The sequence below is a fragment of the Lissotriton vulgaris genome, chromosome 7 (assembly GCF_964263255.1).
Source record: "Lissotriton vulgaris chromosome 7, aLisVul1.2, whole genome shotgun sequence".
Classification (NCBI taxonomy): Eukaryota; Metazoa; Chordata; class Amphibia; order Caudata; family Salamandridae; genus Lissotriton; species Lissotriton vulgaris.
Window position 1 is genome coordinate 1,613,065,228 of NC_141695.1, and position 19,087 is coordinate 1,613,084,314.

The 19,087-nt window shown below is 47.8% G+C and overlaps 1 protein-coding gene across 1 annotated transcript in view; it reads left to right on the forward strand.

Moving 5' to 3' along the window:
* CD40 (CD40 molecule) overlaps window positions 1–18,497 on the forward strand; it is a 141,704-nt gene extending 123,207 nt beyond the window's left edge. Inside the window, exons 8-10 of the mRNA XM_086932546.1 lie at window positions 11,973–12,010; window positions 15,422–15,457; window positions 17,234–18,497. Coding sequence (XP_086788672.1) covers window positions 11,973–12,010; window positions 15,422–15,457; window positions 17,234–17,374 — 215 coding nt within the window. The 3' untranslated portion in view covers window positions 17,375–18,497. The remainder of the gene's footprint in view (window positions 1–11,972; window positions 12,011–15,421; window positions 15,458–17,233) is intronic.
* The last annotated feature ends 590 nt before the right edge of the window (window positions 18,498–19,087 follow it).

Genomic DNA, 19,087 nt, shown 5'->3' on the forward strand with positions numbered 1-19,087 from the left:
TCAGGTGAACATTTTTCCGGATTACACCTACGAGACTCAGCGCAAGCGGTTCTCCTTCCTGGCGGTCAAGCGCGAGCTCAGGAGCGAGGGCATCCAGTACTCGCTCCTCTACCCTGCAAGGCTCCGCATCATTGTCGATGACAAAACTCAGTTCTTCGACACCCCGGAGGATGTCTGTGCCTGGCTCGAGCTTTACAGGACAGGGAAAGATGGCTTCGGCTCCTCGTCCCAACAGGCAGATGAGCCGGAACAGAGACGGCGATCCAGGAGGATCAGGAATCGCCGCGGCCGCACGGGAGGGCCCTCAACTGCAGAGACGTCGTCGGAGCGGAGGGGAGTGTTGGAAGTATTGTCGGAGTTGACGGGAGCACGGGATGAAGCCATTGTGGAGGAAGAAAACCCGGGTGAAGAGGAGGCACCATCGGACTCGGAGGACTCAGTGACTGATAGTGCCCATACACCGGTGATCACACCGAAATCGGTGGAGGACCTTTTGGATGGACAAGGGTAACGGGGTGTGCTGCCTTATTTTGGGAGGGGGCCCGGCAGGGGGGAGGCGGTCACCGTCCATTGCTGCTGACAAAGAGGGAGGGAGGGGTGGGGTGCCCCTGTTTCTGCCCCGAGAGGTTTTTAGCACTGTTTAGGGCTTGTTATAGTCCTGGTGGCCTGAGCGCCGAGGGCCCACTGCCTCCGCCCAGCCCGCACCTGGCCCTTAAGGCCTTCCTACGGTGGCGACCGTGGGATTAGTAGGGGTTATTGGGTTGATGGAAGGCGAGGTTTGGATGGGATCTAGATGGTGCAGTTTGGGTCCTGTTCTGGGGTGGGTGGGTGAGGGTTTGGTTCGTTCTTGGGTTGTTTGGTTTTGGTTGGGGAAAATGGCCGCCATCAGTGCTGGGAGGAATGATGTCTTTTCTTTGTGGGGACCCGGATGGGGAGACTGTGCGAGAACAATATGGGACAATGGCTGATGTTGCTAACTTGAAATATGTCACTTGGAACGTAAGGGGGCTTCATACTATGTCCAGGCGCCACAAGGTCCACGCTTATTTAGTGCGTAGGGGAGTGCAAATGGCGCTGCTGCAGGAAACTCATCTGAACAAGGCGGAAGGGGCGGCGCTACAGCGTAGATGGCGGGGGCAGGTCTTTTCCACGTCGTACTCCGCTTATGCCAGAGGGGCGCTAATATGGATCAGGGCAGGGGTCCCCTTTCAAGTCACGAGAACAGTGATAGATCCAGAGGGGCGTTACGCGGCCATCTCGGGCACTCTGGGAGGGAGGGACTTGAACGTTTGCTGTGTGTATGCTCCTAATATGGACCAGACTGCCTTCCTTTCCAGGCTATCGGGCTCGTTGGCCCACTTCTTCTCCGGGCCCCTTCTGCTTGGGGGAGACTTCAATTCCGTAGTGGACGTAGACATTGACCGCTCGCATCCACCGCTTCCCGATTCTCCGGTTCGTCGCACGGCTAAGGGTCGTCAGGATTGGCAGACCCGCTGGGGTTTGACGGACATCTGGAGGGCGCATCACCCTGCATCTAGGGATTATTCATATTTCTCGAGCCTTCATGAGTTACATGTCAGACTGGATGGCTTTCTTGGGTCGCCCGAACTGGTTTCGGCAGCGGTCCGGTCTGAGTACTTGTCCAGGACCATTTCGGACCATAACCCCCTCCTGCTGGACCTTCGCTGGTTCCCCGGGACGCCGGCGGTGCCCACCTGGAAGCTGCGACCCGAGATCCTTGAGCACAGTGTTTTCAGGGCGGACCTGGGGGACAAGATATTGGAATATTTTGCATCCAACGGCGGCACCGCTAGTACTAGAGCGTTAGAGTGGGACGCTTTTAAGGTAGTGGTGAGGGGTTACTGTATTTCTAAGAAGGTGGGCATGAGGCGCGTTATCCTAGCTGACTTAGATGCAGCGGACCGGAAACTCCGCGAGCTTGAAATTCGACGCCCCGGGCACCCGGAATTGCAAATACGAACGGCGGAGGCGAGGGAAAAGGTAGCGGCAGAGGTCGAACGGCTCCGCTGTTTTGACTACAAGGCCTATACGGTCCGATCCATCGCAGAGGGAGACAGATCGAGCGCGTTGTTGGCGTGGTTGGCCAACCCTACGCGCCAGTCCCAATTGACGACAAGTATGCGTGAGGCAGACGGAACCGAGGTACACACCCAATCGGAGATTCTTAGCTGCTTCCGGCATTATTACGAATGTTTGTACCGTAGTCGCTCCGCACGAGACCCTGACCGACTAGATGATTATCTACGTCCACTGGAGCTCCGCACGGTGGAGCAGGAGGTGGCGAAAGCCCTGGGATCCGACATTGAATTGGGGGAGATCCGCGGGGCCATTAAACGGATGGCGAGAAACAAGACCCCGGGCCTGGATGGCCTACCTGTGGAGTTTTATGCAGCTTACGCTGACCTCCTAGCCCCTCGATTGTTGGTGGTCTACAGGGAGGCGAAGAGGCTGGGGCGACTCCCAAGCTCGATGTGTGAGGCGTTGGTGGTTCCTCTCCTCAAACCGGGCCGAGACTCGTCCGACCCGGGGTCTTACCGTCCCCTATCGATGTTGACAGTGGACTATAAAATACTGAGCAGCATCTTGGCCTCGAGGTTGCTGGGACACATGAGTTCCCTGGTGCATGAAGACCAAGCTGGTTTCATCCCACGGCGGAACACGACTATGAATATTCGCAGGTTGTTCCGTTTGCTAGGGGAACCATTCGTGGATGCCCCGTCCCCGGTCGTTCTGTCGGTGGACCTAGAGAAGGCTTTTGATAGCCTGGAGTGGGACTACCTCTGCACGGTGCTGCGAAGATTCGGCCTCGGGGAGGGCTTTGTCAGGTGGACCGCGGTTCTCTATGCCTCTGCTTCGGCCAGGGTCCGGGCGGGGCCACTGATTTCCTCGCGGTATCCGGTAGAACGAGGCACGCGGCAAGGGTGTTCATTGTCCCCACTTCTCTTTGCGCTGGCGGTGGAGCCACTCGCGCTGCACCTTCGATCGGGAACCCACTACACAGGCTTGTGGACGCCTGCGGGCCCGCATTATGTTTCGCTGTATGCGGACGACCTGTTGCTCTTCCTGGAGGACCCGCTCGACGCTTTACGTGGAGCGGCGGAGGCGCTCACTGAGTTCGGGGAGGTCTCGGGCCTCCGAGTAAATTGGTCCAAGACCTGTCTTTTTCCGGTACGCAGGGGTACTCCCGCCCCTGCCCTAAATAGGGAGATTAGATGGGAACCCGACTCCTTTAAGTACCTTGGGGTATTTGTTTATCACGACCAACCCGACCTCCTAGATGGGAACATTGCCCGCAGCATTCGAGCACTCCGAGGCTGCATGGCCTTTTGGGCCACGCTGCCGCTTTCGGTGGCGGGACGAATCGCCCTGCTTAAAATGGTGGCGCTTCCCCGGCTATTATATTACTTCCGGACTCTACCGATCTGGGTCCCACCGGCCACGTTTCGACTGTTACGCTCTATGGTGGTCGGATTCCTCTGGGGGTCGGGCCGCCGGCGGGTGGCCCTCAAAACCCTGATGAGGCCGAAAGACGAGGGGGGGCTCGCGGTGCCGGACTGTGAAAAGTATTATCTGGCGGCGCAGCTCCAGACCTTCACCCAGGAGATCGCCAGGGAATTCCGGGGCCCCGAAGACGGGAGGGGGTAGGGCATGGCCAGGCATGTTCTCTCCTTTATAACGCTGCGACAACGTTTGGCCCTGCGGGACTTGTCGATGGAGGAGCGGACTGTCCGCCTATGTTGGAATCGGGCCCACGCCCGAGGCCAACTGAGGATACCATATGCGCCTGAAATACCGTTGGGGATGCTGACGGCCCTCCCCCATGGAGGGGATTGGTCACGCTTGGCGGCCTGGGAGGATGCCGGCTTACAGCTGGTTGGGGATCTGTACGGGGACGGAGCGCTCCTGTCCTTCCAGGATCTTATTGACCGCTTCGAGATCCCCCGTGGTGACTTTCTGCTACACTCGGCCATTATGCGAGCGATCCAGGCACACTGGAAGAACGGGCAGGAGGAACCCCCCTTATCTCAGGTGTGCCAGTACGTGATGATGTCGGCGGGCACGGTGAAGGCGGTCACTTGCCTCTACGGCAGGTTGATTAACGAAGGGTAGGCTCCTCTCACCACTCTAAGAAACCGCTGGGAGGAGGACATTGGTAGGGAGATCCCGGAGACGACTTGGTCCCAGTTGATGAGACGAGCCTGGAAGGGCACACGCAACGCCCGTTTTCAGCTGGTCCACTATTACGTTCTCCATAGAGCGTACCTGACCCCGGTGAAAATCAGGCGTTATTTTGCCACGAATTCGGCGGCATGCCCTAGGTGCCCGGCGCAGGAAGCGGACCTCCTGCATATGTTATGGGCCTGTCCAGGACTGTCATCTTACTGGCAGGAAGTAGCGACGACCCTGGAGGAAGTGACGGGGAGATCCTTATCATTTGATGCGGCGGTGGGGCTCCTGCACTGGTTCCCCCATACCCCCAGGAATAAAATTTCTAGTAAATTTATCGACCTAGGGCTCCTCCTTGCTAAACGAGAGGTGACCAGGAACTGGAAGGCACGAGTTGGTCCGACAGGCAGCAGATGGCACAGTGAGCTTTTGAAGTGGGCGGCGGGGGAGAGCGCGCTGAGATATCAACTAGCTTGGAGGCAGCGTAATGAGAAGGCGCAGGAAGCCGCTTTAGAGTGGGAAATGTTGGTGCAGGCCCTCAGGGATTATTGTGCCCCGAGCGACTCTGAAGGTGAAGAAGTGACTAGCCCCGAGTCCCGGTAAACGTTTGTACTGATAGTCCTATTGCTTTCCCCGAGGGTCCCATGGTAGATCCTGTGTCGGTAGCTCCCTGGCGCTGGTGGGGGGGTTGGGTGGGTTTTCTTTCAGTTAGTAGTTTTTTGAGGGTGGGGGTTTTCTTTTGGGGTTATAGGCTTGTCTAGAAAAGCAGATGACGGACAGTGAATCATCCGGACCAGCTCGAGCATCCTACTGATCCCCCATTGCATATCGCCGCCCGACCCCAGGGTTGTGAGCCGGATGGCTGTGTACGGAACTTACGGTGGGGGGCCAGAGGGTCTTATTCTGTTGATATTGCTTATGATACAATGCTGGTCGATATTGTAACGATTTACTAATTCCTGCAATAAAAATATATTTAAAAAAAAAAAAAAATTGCTGGAGAGCTTTAATGTCAGATATGCGCTCCATGTCTTCAAATCAGGCAGTGCTTAATTTGAGCTGGTGGTTTCCGGTGCTCGGCACTGGCACTGAATTGTCAGCATAGGCGCTTGTGCAGTCTGCCATAAGGTGGCGCTGTCTGGCTAATTCAGAGATGGCTATAACAGCAGTTAATTATTAATTTCATATACATTACAAATTACTGTTGCCTGCAGCCCAAGCCATTCTTATAGCTTTGGGGGCCTGAAATAGTCAGAATTGCCACATTTGTATTAGTGTGAGGGTTAGTAGTTGTGTTGTTACTATCATTTGCAGCATGGCAGGGTCAGTGTGTGGTGCTAGCTACAGTGGCCACCTGATGCGAGACCTGGCACTTAATATTTTACAAATTAAGCACTGAAATCAGACCCATATTGTACAAGTGGGTAACTAACATTTGGTAAAGCCTGCAGCAGTAGGCAAAATTAATGAACTAGCATGGAAAGTAGAATGCTCTGATCTACCCAGCAAATCAGAAGGTTTAGTTTGTGTTAGAAATAGGATTTCTGGTTGGCTAGTGCTTGCGCCTAATCCAGGCAGAAACCGCCACTCTAGTCAGGGCAAGGGAGTTACACGCTGAAGATAAACCCTGCTCACCCCCTTAGTAGCTAGACACGAGCAGTCAGGCTTATCCCAGAGGCAATGTGTAAAGCGTTTGCGCAACACACACACACAGCAGCAGCACACTAGGCACACTACAAAAGAAACTGCACACCAGGTTATATAGAAAATAGCTTTGTATTATCCAAAACACATTAGAATCATAATCACAGATATACACTGTGCCAAATGGCACTAGGCAATAGTTACAGGGGATTATATACATGACAGGGCCACTCGGGCCACTGTCAGAACCATCACTCAGCACAAGAAGCAAATGCAAAACACTACTAGTAATTGCTGGCACAATAATTACCTCAGCATTATATCACATTAGCATTAGGCATAGAACACTTTGTGCATAAATCACAAGCCTAAACACATTCTGCACAAATCACAAGCATAAACACTTTATGCAGCTTTGTAGAACCTTGCGCTCTACCAATTTCACCCAAACATGACCCCAGGCCAACTGACCTTTCACCAGGGCTCAAATGCCCTTTGTCCCGAAATTCAGGCCTTAAATGTAGGGCCTCTCAAGTAGCCCTCTGGCTGCCAATGCAGTGAAGATGCTGTGCAATGCGCTGGGGGCGTGGGGTGTAACTCACCCCCTCCTCATCATGAAAACAAAAATGCCCCACTGTTTCAGCTGCCCGCACTCCTGCTGCATAGCTGAGGAATTACCGTTGGCACTGCTGCGCCTCCTGAGCCCCCACTGGGACTCTAAAACAATATTGCCCAAAGACAAATCAGTTCTTGCACCAAGGTGCCCCCTGAGGCGCCCTGTCTGCTCCGCTTAGCCCCTACTCCCGGTGCTTCGCCTGCTGCCTTCGCAGCACCGTCCAATGCTTCTAGCTCTGCCCCACTCACAGGGGCATGGGATGCGCAGGCTCTGTCTCGTTCAACGCGGGGGAAGCTCTGCGTTGGGACCTCTCGGGGCTCCGGTCGCTCCTCCAACCGGCATCAGCAGGGTGCCTCTGCCAACCCCACTCACCAGGGCTTCTCTCTGCCTTCCTGATTACGGCAGACTCGCGGGGCTCTCCTCTTCCGCACGGGGAGCTTCGCCTACCATCAGGCATCGTCACGCCTGACTTTCTTTCTGCACCGGCCGCTTCTGCTGGCTAACAGAAGGCAGGGTGAGCTCCCACCGGAAGGTCTCTCTCTTGCGGCACGGCCCACAACGAGGCAGGTTGCCTGTCTTACGGGTCTGGCTGCGGCGGTTCCTCTCTTCTCGGGCAAAGGCTGGGTGGGCTCCCGCTCCCTGCGGCTGCAATTGCGGGATGGTCTCCTACTGTTACAATAAGCACAAATGCAGGGTGGGCTCCCGCTCTGCAATATTGGCAAATGCGGCAGAACATAACCAAATGTGGGGTGGTCTTCCGCTCCCCCACCAGCAGCATGGGAGAATCCTTACCCTGGGATTCCCTCTCCGGTACTTCCCAGCACAGTGCTGCATGGCCCCACGTTCCCCCTTTCCTGGAATCGGGATACAGGCCTTCACAAGGCGCTAGGGGTCACAGCTCCAAAGAGCAACGTTTCAGGGGCACAAGCCTGGGCCCGGGCAGGCCAGCTCACAGGGACCTCCAGCAGGGAGGCAGTCCCTTGTGGCGGTACCTCCTGTAGCCCAGTTGCAGCAAGTCCCCCGAAGCACAAGGAAGCACACTTACATGGGTCACAGCCCCTGCATATACCCCATTTTCCTTTGTTCTGCCCTTGGCACAGGGCTTGGGGAACCAGCCTGAACTGGTTCTGGGTTTGTTTTAGAGCACTCTGTTTACAGGGCTCCTCTTCCCCATTGTCAGGTGGGGGCTCGGTCCTCAGACCACCACAGGGGGGATGGAGCCAGCATTCACCCAGGCAGGCACAGACCTATTCAGGGTCAGGGGACTACTCCTCCCACTACTCCAAATGCAGATCCCCTATTCAGCCTAGCGCTGACTCACCCTGACCTCCCTGGAGCCACACACACCTCAACAGCCCCTGTCACTCCAGAGCCAGACATGCAATACACATCAGGCAGGCAGACACATAGCACACAGAAATGCCAACTTCTAAAAGTGGCATTTCTAAAATAGTGATAGTAAATCTGCGCACACCTTTGCGTAGCATTTATTACTACTATTCCAAACATACCAAACGTGACCATGCTGTTCCTCTCATATCAGGAATTACCACTGAAACACCTATCTGGGAATCCCCAATGCATTCCTATGGGAGGGGAGCTTCACAGCAGTGAGAAACCAAAATGGCGGTTTGTCACTACCAGGACATGTCACACACGTAAGGTACTTGTCCTACCTCTCACCTACAATGCACCCTGCCCATAGGGCTAGCTAGGGCCTACCTTAGGGGTGACTGACATGCAGTAAAAGGCGGTCACAGACATGGCACACACTTTAGGTGTCATGTCACAGAGGCAGTTACACTGCACGCACAGGCCCTGCAATGGCAGAGGCTTGAGACAGGTTTGCAAAGCTACTTTGGTGGGTGGCGCAATCAGCGCAGCAAGCCCACCAGTAGCATTTAACTTACTAGCCCTTGGCATCTGAGATACCACTTTACAAGGGACTGACAGGTAAATTAAATATGCCAAACAGGTGTAGACCAATCTTACCATGTTTACCACAGAGACCACTCGCACTTTACACTGAACAGCAGTGCTAAAGTACCCAGAGTCTTAGAACCACCAACACCATGTCAGAAAAAAGGCTAGGAGGAAGGCAAAAAGTTCAACAGTTTGCAAACAATATATCTTTGGAACCAAACCATGTATTCTTCTGTAACCATATTTGTTTTGTTAGCAAAAACAAGAATATCAGAATGACAAATCCACCATCCGCTATGCAAATGCAGGATATTTTCTGGAGAGTGGAAACGTGTTAAAAACAGCTTTACAGTTTTAATTAAGTCAGAGATGAGTTATCAAATAATTCTGTTTTAGGGAGCATGATCTTAAGTGGAAATATTTGTGTATTAGTTATGCAGAAGGCTGACAAGCCAGAAAAAAAAATGCTTTTGAACAGATCGTCCTGCACTTCCCGCCTCCTCCCCCCTCCTATGAATCTTATCGAAACCATTTTCGCAGTTGTTTTTCACAAATATGGATTGCGTTTGACCCTCCGGCATGTGTTACCCCCTTTAGTTGAGCATGATGTGCGCGCATCAAGATTGTGTCATTGAGCACAAATTATTTTCTTCAGGCGTTTCCTTTCCCTCGCATCCTGATAAATTACAGTGCTTGCCTAAGCTAAATAAATCTAATTTCAAATGTTTATCTCTGGCTAACAAATGGAAGTTGACTGAAAATGTAATTGCTGCGTGGTGGATGCAGAAAGGCAATTGCAGCAACAACAAAAAAAAACACCAATCGAGACTAGAGTTTGAGGCTGAGAAACCTGTTGAAACACATACAGTCTTGATAACAGGGCTATCAGGGGGCGCCAGAGATTCAGGAATTGAAAATGGAGAAAACCCACGCCATACCATGGGCCTGAATTAAGCTCTGATTACAAGTTGCTTGTAATTTTGGGAGGTAAATAGCCAGTCCTTGAAATGGAAAAATAGACCTGCAGATATCCTGTAACCGTGTTCCTGCGTGTTACCGAAAAGTGCCAGAGCTCTCCAATAAAAAGGTTGACACCTCCTTTGAGAAGTACAGATAGTCTGGCTTTCAAAATAAAAAAGTGTCTGTACTCATTACGGCCCATTTAAAGCACTGGTAATACCTAGGCTTGGGAAGTAAATTCCGTTCCGCTCGCGGAATTTGGGTAATTTCGTGTTCCGCGGAAGTGCCAAAAATTCCGCAGCTTTGCGGAATTTTTTGCTTAATTGCGCTTTCAAAATGCGTGTTCGCAAGATATGTCTCCCCGAACATGCAAACAGCAGTCGCCAACAGAAAAAAGCTTCGCGATCGGGCGGAACAAGCAATGCTGTGTGTTTGCGGAACTTTTGTGTGCTTGTGGAGATTTTTTACTGTTTCGCGGAGCGTTGCGGAGCGTTGCGGAGCATTGCGGAGCGCGACTATGCAAATTTCGCCCACCCCTTGTAATACCACACCAGGTAAGCACTGATACCACTAGGTGCAGTATTTATTATGACAACAATACCATGTGTTTCCCGCCATTCTTCTCTGCAAAGCTCAGAATGTGGGGCAAGTTCCCCTGCACAAATTCTGGCTGTTTTTTCCTGTCACGATTTGACTGGAGTTGGAGAGGGGCTGCAGTTTTGCCCACGCATAATGTAATTCTGATTGGTTAAACATTCCTGTAGGTTCCTGATTACAAAGAGAGCCTTAAGGTTGGGTGTTAACGAAAAGTCCTTCGATTCTGCAGGAAGAGCGGAATTGGGAGGCGAAAGCATTGTCATGATTAAGGATAATTCTCCTCCAGATAGCGTTTGCTCAATAAAAGGGAGGTTTTTCTATTACTACCGAACTCTAAGTGGGGAATTGTGTCTATTGGGATTCCAAGCAGGGAATTGAAGGGGTCAGACCCAGACATAGGTTCTGAAAGTCACTGTGTCCATGAGGTCGAGACAGACTGACAGACAATGGACCTGCCCATAGCATTGTGGTACCTCAGAAGAAGCATAACTGCACAAGTAAGGACAATGCGAGACACAAAACGTGCACAGTATAATATCTAGTTTGCCAAAGTATGTTCATTTGTGCCTTTTACGAGGGGGTGCACTGCCTGCCTTATATTTGTATTTGAAGGGGATGCTTAGTGAAGTGTGGTGGGGGGTGGAGTGGCGGGCGTTGGATGGGGGTGGGCTTGGTTATGGCAAAACAAAAATAAGAACTTGCCAGCATTGAGATGTTTGTAAATTCTACCATGATACCATTTTTTAATATTGGACTTTACAATAGCAAAAGTGGTAATTAATAAAACATACATTATTAGAAGGTAACATACATACACATGCATGTGGTGCAAAACTGAATCGTGAGCAAGGTTAAACGATCACACGAAGCACTAGGAGACATACGTTAATCGGTATGTGACCTGATACAACATTGGCACAGTTGTGGTTGGATAACTGTATACGATCTTCTTTGGGGGCTCACTCACACACACACACATAGTTATGCAAAATACAACACAATGCAGTTGCATAGAATTGTGCACCAATGTGATTTATTTCTTTTGAAAAGAAATTGGAGTTTTAGATGCTGATGTGGAAAGATTCACATTTAATTGGTTAATACCTACCCCAACAAGTGTGTCTTTGCCAAACGAATTTAACGCTAGATTTACAAATAAGCGGTGCAACGCAGAGCAGCAAGCAAAGTTGCAACGCTGCACTCTGTTGCAACACTTCGAGACAGCAGACCTGCGCTATATCTTGAAGGAAATTGTGCAGTTCTGCACTCTCCATGCACTGGCAAACTTTGTGCTGCTTAGCGCCAACGCAGGCACCCTTGTGCCATAGTGCATGGGTATCAGCGTTGTGGTCAGGTTAGTCTTTGTGAAGGAAGGGATACCTTCCACCTCAAAAGCTATCCTTTGACGCTATTCCTTTTTGTGTGCTGCAGAGAGCAGCACACATTCAAGGAGCAAATAACACAGTAAATAAAGACAACCTTAGGCAGGCGTACCATTTTGGCCCAAATACATGTCTGAAAGTCTTTGTAGATATGGGTTTGTGTCAAAATCCATAGTTGGGTGCACGGAGCACCGATTTAATGCCTTCCTGGCACAAAATTACTCATGGCAGGTCAAGGCAGTGCCTTGTGTTACTTGAAAAGAAGAAAAAAAACACACACACAAATAGGCACTTGCATTTCTTTGTAAATATAAAAAAAAACATTGTGGCAGTGTGTGTTAAAATGTAATGCAAACCCAACACAAATCTGTTGTGAATTAGGAAATGGGAAATCGATACACTATTAAAGTATGGTTACACTGCTGTCAGTCACTGACTACCATTGATTACCTCAAAGCCAGTTGATTTGCTCACTCTCTCCTAATTACTTCTACCCCTGTATAAGTCAGTAGCCCAATTGCCAAATTAGTTTACCTATAAACCACATGTCCTGATGAAGCTGGGCTACAGGATGTTATCCCACAATGGTGGGATTTATGCCTTGTTCGGGAATATAATCAAAGTGTTCTTGGTGGTTACATTTCGCTATTTTTCTTTTTCAGTTCGATCGAAGTGTGAGGCGTTATTCGGGAAGAAACCGGTAAGTGGTCTTAAGAAGTGTCAGTAATCATCAAGACCTCATTTCCACACCAGACAGTGCCAAGTGCTGTCAATCAACAATTGCTCTGATAATCATTAGCAAGTTCCCCACCAAAATGCACCCTCAACATTGTCAGTCATTAACAGGTTTAATTACAATCATCAGTTTGATCGGTGCAAGTAAATACCAGTATCCATTGGCCATAAGCATTCACCCTGCCAGTCAATAATATTTCCCTGTCAATAATTGCCATTCAATATTAATTGCACTATTTATTGGCACCACCCAAGCTAATCTATATTAAGCACCCTTTCAAAATTAGTGGCAAAATCATATTAAATTGGCATGCACCCTGTCAATCAGCAAAAAGTCTTCTGCCAACCGATAAGTTATCAAACATCAATATGAACCCTTCAATCAATATCCTATGTCATGTTAGTCCGGCCTATCCCACCAATCAGCACCATCTAGTGCTGGATGATGATCTCTCGCCATCTTAAGAATTTACATTGGCTACAGATACGCAGTTGAATCCGCTTTAAAGCTCTGGTCCTCGCTTTTAAGCCCTGCATGGTATAGTTGCACATTATATCTCTAGGAGAGTCTCTTTTTATGTACCTGGCAGATCTCTCAGATCTGCCCATCAACATCTTATGATCACCCCTAAACATCTTACAGCCTGCAGAGGCGGTCACTCCTTTTAAGTGCTAGTGGCTGGACTGTGGAATAAGCTGCCCTCTCACTTAGACAGGTCACTAATCTGCTTGCCTTCCGGAAACAACTGAAAACCTGGCTGTTTCAGCAAATAAACAAATTTTTACTTTGTCTATCTGGTTTTCTTTTTTCTGTTTTCCTTGTCTCCGCCTGCTCTGGGCCTGCCTCTGTCTTTAAGTGCTGGGACACTCTTTTGAGTAGCTGCGCGCTTTAGAAATCCTTTTTAACATAACATAACATAACATAACATAACATAACATAACATAACATAACATAACATAACATAACATAACATAACATAACATAAGCAGCTTAGATTCACTTGGTGAAGGAAGGTGCTGTACATCCTTGGCCTTGCTCCCTTTTATAACCCGATTGTTAAATTCTCTTCCTCTTTTTTGCCCTATCGTTAGTCTGACCAATAGCAGCAAGAATCATGGGTGCCCTCTTTTCAAAAAAATTGTTCTATATAGCTTAAACTCAGCCAGAAGGTATTGGAGCACTGTACATGAGCACCGGTTGCGTTACAGATGGACATATTCATTTTGCGGAGATTAAGTGATTTGCCCAGAATCACAGGATGTTGAGCATCCCTGCCGAGACTTGAATCTGGTTCCCCAGGTTTGGGGTCGACCACTGTAGCCTTTAGACCACTCACCTCTTTAAACCTCAGTAACTAAGGCATTCACTTCGCTTTGTGCCTCCCCAGCTATGTTCAGCATCACTTAATCATAGATGACAAAAATCAGTTTTTCTGCCTACTGATTTCCAAAGCCGGCTCATTGTGAATCAGGTTCAAGGCACTTGGTTGGCCTCACTTTGTCTTATCTTCGGAAGAGGACAGTATGTATGTTCCCAAGAGAGATTTGTGATCTCCTGAAATCCGTGTGCTCGTAATCCAGACGTCAGAGGGGACTCAGACACTTGCGACCTCAACTAGTGTAATTACATGCTGACACTCATCCTTTTGCATTCATACTTTACCTGGCTTTAGGGTCATTCTTCAGGCTCTTCCTGATTTGTTGTCTGTTCCTCCTTTACTTACTCTATCCCTCTGTATCCGGTAGGGATTGTGTTGCAGATTTGTCAAAATATCACGCAGCACAATGCAGCAAGACAACTTTATGCACTGCGCTGCGTGATGGGGAGAGAGTAGGAATGTGCAATATCTATTAGGATATAATGCATTCCTTCTTTCTCCCTGCGCTGTCGCACTGAGACCTGCCTAGCGCCACCGCAGGCACCTATACACCATGGTGCAAGGGGGCCTGCATTACAGGCAGGATTGTTTTTGTGCAGAATAGGAGGCATTTCCCCTTTCTATGACTGCTGCAGAATTCAGCAAATGTAGAAAGAGGAACTAACTAGGAGACATGAAGATATGTCCCCTTGGTACGCCTCTGGTGGGAAGGCATACCATTTTGCCTCAATCCCAGGCTTATTACCCTAAGTAAATCTGGAATTGCATCAAAATATATGGAGTGAGGCAAGCAAACACCTTTAATCCACCAATGGAATGCCTTAAAAAAAAATAATAATAATTTACTTTGCTTTTTTTTGGTTCTCTCTCTGTCTTATGACGTTTGATCTCTCTGTTGCCCCACCTTACTTTCTCTTTCATCACTCTCCACTCTCTTTAGACCCCTCCTTTCCCGGCTGTAATTACAGCTCTCTGTTGGAGACATGCTCATACTTTCACAAGTCCATGCTTGATTTTATACAATGCTCCTGTTGTCTTCCCAGTGACTTCTTTACTTATCTACTGACCCTTGCTTCATCCCCTGTTGCCCTTGTTGTTTTCTCCCATGACTCCTTTTCTTTCTGCCACGTAAGCTCTTCTTTTTCCTCTTCTTATCCTTTGTTTTTAGGCCTTAGCTCTGGTGTTAACTTTTGATTTTATTAAATGTATATGTAAATTATACTTACAGGTTCTTTCAGTCAGCCCAATTCATCCCTTGGTCTGCAACTGTTATTCACATTTTTGTATCCGCCTACTACAACATACAGTATGGGGCAGTGGGTCCGCCCACTTCCGCCATTGGCTAAGTTTTCTGTGCGCGCTGGCATTTTGCCCCCTCACAAGGAGCGCTTCCACACACAAAGTATTTCCCTTAGGAGCCTGGGACTACTATGGCAATATGTGTTTTTTGAGACGTAAAACATATTTTAGCTTTTAGCCATTTTTTTTTTTTAGATCAGCAACATCCCCAATAATAAAGTTTTGCAAAACCATGACAAAAACAAACAAGCATTGACAACGCCAAAAGACAGGCAGACAACAACAAACCCGCTGGCTTTGCCAATGCTTCTGTTCCTGTGACCCCTTGATTTCTGCCCTTAAGCCGCTACATTCCATGCTCTAACCCCTGGCTTTCTCTTTTTTGAAACTTTACTTTATCTCTGGTAGCTTCCTGTTTCTTTGCTCATGCTTTCTCTTGCTCCATATCTCTACCATCCTCTCTATCCTGTGAGCCAGCTCACTCTTGTTTGATCTCTGCTTTCTCTCCTGTGACCCCTCAGACTCTCTGGTGAGATCTCTTTCACCTGTGGCCTTTCTGATTTCTTGCCTGCCCCCTTACTTCTGTGCACACAGCTTTCTGTCCTGTGAGCTCAGCTTGTTTACCCGTGAACAGTGCCTCTGTTCTGTCCCTTACTCAAGACCCTTCGTAATTCTGTGACTATCTTCATATTACACAGGAGACGCCGAATGAGACAGTGCCGGAGATTCGTCAGGTAAATATTGATTTGATATCCTCTATTTCATAGCCCATTACCTCTTCTCTTTATGTTACTGTGACCCTGCAAGTTGTAACCCCAAGTCTTTCCTTTTTGCTTTTAGCTCTGTTGACCTTGCACCATATGCTGTATTATTTCCCATTGACCTTGAGCATATTTTGCTGTGATACTGTACTATGTCCTCTGGACCAAGTGCTCTTTTTCCTGGGAGGCTGTGCTGTTCCTCTTTACCTAGTTCCCTTGTTCAGTGACTCTGTGCTGTTATTTCCTTAGCTTGCACCCCTTTACTTGGGATGCTCTATTTCCTCCTGCCTTGTGCCCTCTCCCCTGTGATAATACCCTTTCCTGTTGACCTTGTGCCTTTTCCTCTGTGACTCTGTGCTCTTTCTTTATGTCGCTGCTCTTTTTTTGTCACCTTTTATCTTGTCTTGTGTCTCATAAACCTTTTTCTTGTGGCACTGCCCTATTTCTAGTGTTCATTTTACCCTTGGTCCTTTGAATTTGTCTGTGATTGTTTAGGTCAGGCTTTTGACAGTTCAGTTGTGAAGTACAGCTTTCGTTTACAATATATTTAAAGCTGGCTTTGACTCCACCCCTATCAACCATTGGATTTTTTTGACCAGCCTCTTTCCCCAATTGGCTTGATACTTTGTCATTCACATCTTGGGCGAGGTCACTAGAGTATTCCTCTCCTACCTAATATGATTGAGTGTATCTTTTTCCGCCACTCAAGTGTTTGCATTGATCTGCATGAGGGACTACTTTACAACTAGGGCCCCCGGTTTTATGGTATTTATTTTTTCTACATTTTCGTCTGTATTTATCCATATTTATTTTTAGCAAATTTTGTCTGTATTTATCCATTTCTATTTTGTGTTTTCTGTATAAATGAAGATGCCATGGGTATTTTTCCTCCTTTATTTGACTGATAAATGTATACTCGCATTTGAATGCCCAAGGTTTCAGCAGTATACTGTGCAATAGCGTTATCTGAAAACACTTGCTTTGTAGAATAGCATCAATACCTGCAGATCTGCACTTAATTAAGCTTAATAAGGAAATCTATTGTCTTTTTTCATCTCCCCTACCTCTCAATCTGTGCACCTACTGGCCTGGCACTCATGATTGACAGTAGAAAAAAACATCCAAAGAAGACATATTTTCAGTATTTTTCTGTATTTAAAAATATATACAGACAGCAAAAAAAAGTTCTGTCTGTATTTATCCGTAAAAATCAGCAAAAACGGAAAACTGGGAGCCCTATTTACAACTATAGCCAACTTTCTTCACTTCTGTTCGATCCCTCTCATGTGCCTCACTTTAATGTGCCAATGCCTAAAGCATTAGTACATTAAACCCATACCCATTGGCTTTGCAGTGCTTCTTCCCTGTGGTACTTTGCTCTTTTTCCTGTACACCGTTTCGCTGCTAACTACATGGCACTTCCCCTGAAAACCTTGCCTTTACATTTATCCACTCCCTCACTTTCTATTGTGTCATATTTGGATATGGGCATTGCGCTGTTTTTTGTGACGCTACACTCCGTTTTCTATGAATCCGTCCTGTTTCCTGTGAAACAACACTTTTCTCTGTGATTCAACTCTCACATCTTATGACTCCATGCTTTATCATTTCTGAAGCAATGCCATTTTTCAGTAATCTCCTTTCCATTGTTCTGTTGTTTCCAAATTTAGTTGTAGAACTTTGCTCACTCCCCTCCTAGTTGTTGCTGAGATCTAACCTTTGTACTAATCCTTCCTTATCCGAATACAGGATTTAAATAGGGAGCCACCGGAGGAGGAAGATGAGAGAACAATGTGCATCCGTCATGGGAATCCTGTCCAAGAGAGCCATGGACAGCAGGAAGTTGGGAAAGACAGTCACTTACCCGAGCAAGAGGACTCTGGATGCTGATGAGGAGCACCACCTCAGTGCCCAGGAGGAGGAACATATGAATGTTGCTAGCCTGCTCTGCTTTATTGAGTCAGGCTTCTAGAAGGAGTTGTCCAAGTGGATCTTCTCACAAGTTTGCATTGGCATAGGGGCCATTAGCCAAATGAAAGGAATGGTTCATTGGCCACCTGTGCCCAATCCTCTAGGCTGTACTGGCTGATTAAGAGCAAGAGCCTGCATATGACCACCAACTCTCCCTCCTTCCACTACCAAGCCAAGGATTTACCAGTCACAAACAGTTCAGTGCAATGATGCTCTACTAGCATGGATGAAGAAGAAAGCATTGCTGGAGCTCAGTTGTGCATGACACCTCTTCTGTGGCACTTCTCTCCCAAAGCCTCAGATGGAAACAAATGGTTGGCTCACAGTGGTACTTCTGGAGAAGGATGTGGACTGAGATTGGAAACTGGGATCTGGTACAGCATGCATGGCTGGATAGTGGCGTCCTAGCCTACCTTTTTAGGCATGCACAATAATCTCAGTGTGCACCACTGTACGTCTGCTCACAGCAGTCTGGAGAAAACCACAAACTGCAATGCAGAAAGAGCAGTGGGTTTCTTATGACCATTGCTCAGATCTTCTTCTGTTAAAAGCTCAGCATGATCCCCCTGCTGACAGCACTCACTGGCCTGCTGACCCACCGATCACCCCAGTTATAACGGTGCAGCCCCTGCTGCACTCCAGGCAGGAGGAGAGCTGCATCTTGTGTCGCTTTTCTCTGCCATTGTCTTCTTTAATCCTTCAGGTTCTCTTGTGTTGTGTTCTTGGCTTCCTTCTCGTTACGGATTCCTTCCACCCTTATTTAAGGCATTATGAGAACCTATTTATTAATCCCTTGATGTTTTAAGAACCTAAAGACAATAATGCAACTAATTGCTGTTAGCCATTCTCAGCATCCCCATCTTTAAAGATGTTAAACTATGTATATACTTCCCTAATTGAAAAATAATGAATTATTCATGGATATGTATTTATGGCTTTGCTTGGTGGCATGCTAGGTGACTAAAATGTGTTATTGTAAATGGAGGGGATATGTAAATAATATTTTTATACAGTTTGTTCTTCAATAAATATTACTCTCCCATTTCATAATCTGGATATACCTTATTTCCAAAGCTGCAGTTTATTAGCCACTATCTCACATCTTAACCACAACTGAAAAGAGCTTCCACATATGGGGTGATGAACAGCAGAGAAGCCAATCTTTAGCTTCTGACATTACTAAACTCTATGTCTATTGTTATAGTATTGAAATATCTAGCTTTAAATCCCAGATATTAAAGTGCTCAATACAAGGCAATGACAGGACTAGGCAATGAATGGCTGTTATAGTAAATATCATAACCCCGATAATGAGATTGGAAATGTACTTCCATCATCCATTGATTTAGTAATATTAATAGCCCCTTTCTCACTGTGCCACCGGATTCAAGTTAGCCTGGCTGACGAGGGGTAATACCCCGAAACTGGTCCCATATCTGTGAAATCTCTTTGCTCTTCAACAACTCTTCTATTGATATCACTTAATACCTCTTTTTTTGTGCAAATCTCAAATCAGAAATATAGCAATGCTTTTCCACTCTTGAGTGCAAAAGTACCAATAATGGCTACCCTCTTTGCTCTCACTGGTACTACTATACTTACCAAATCATGAGCCTCCTTTCATCCTTTTCT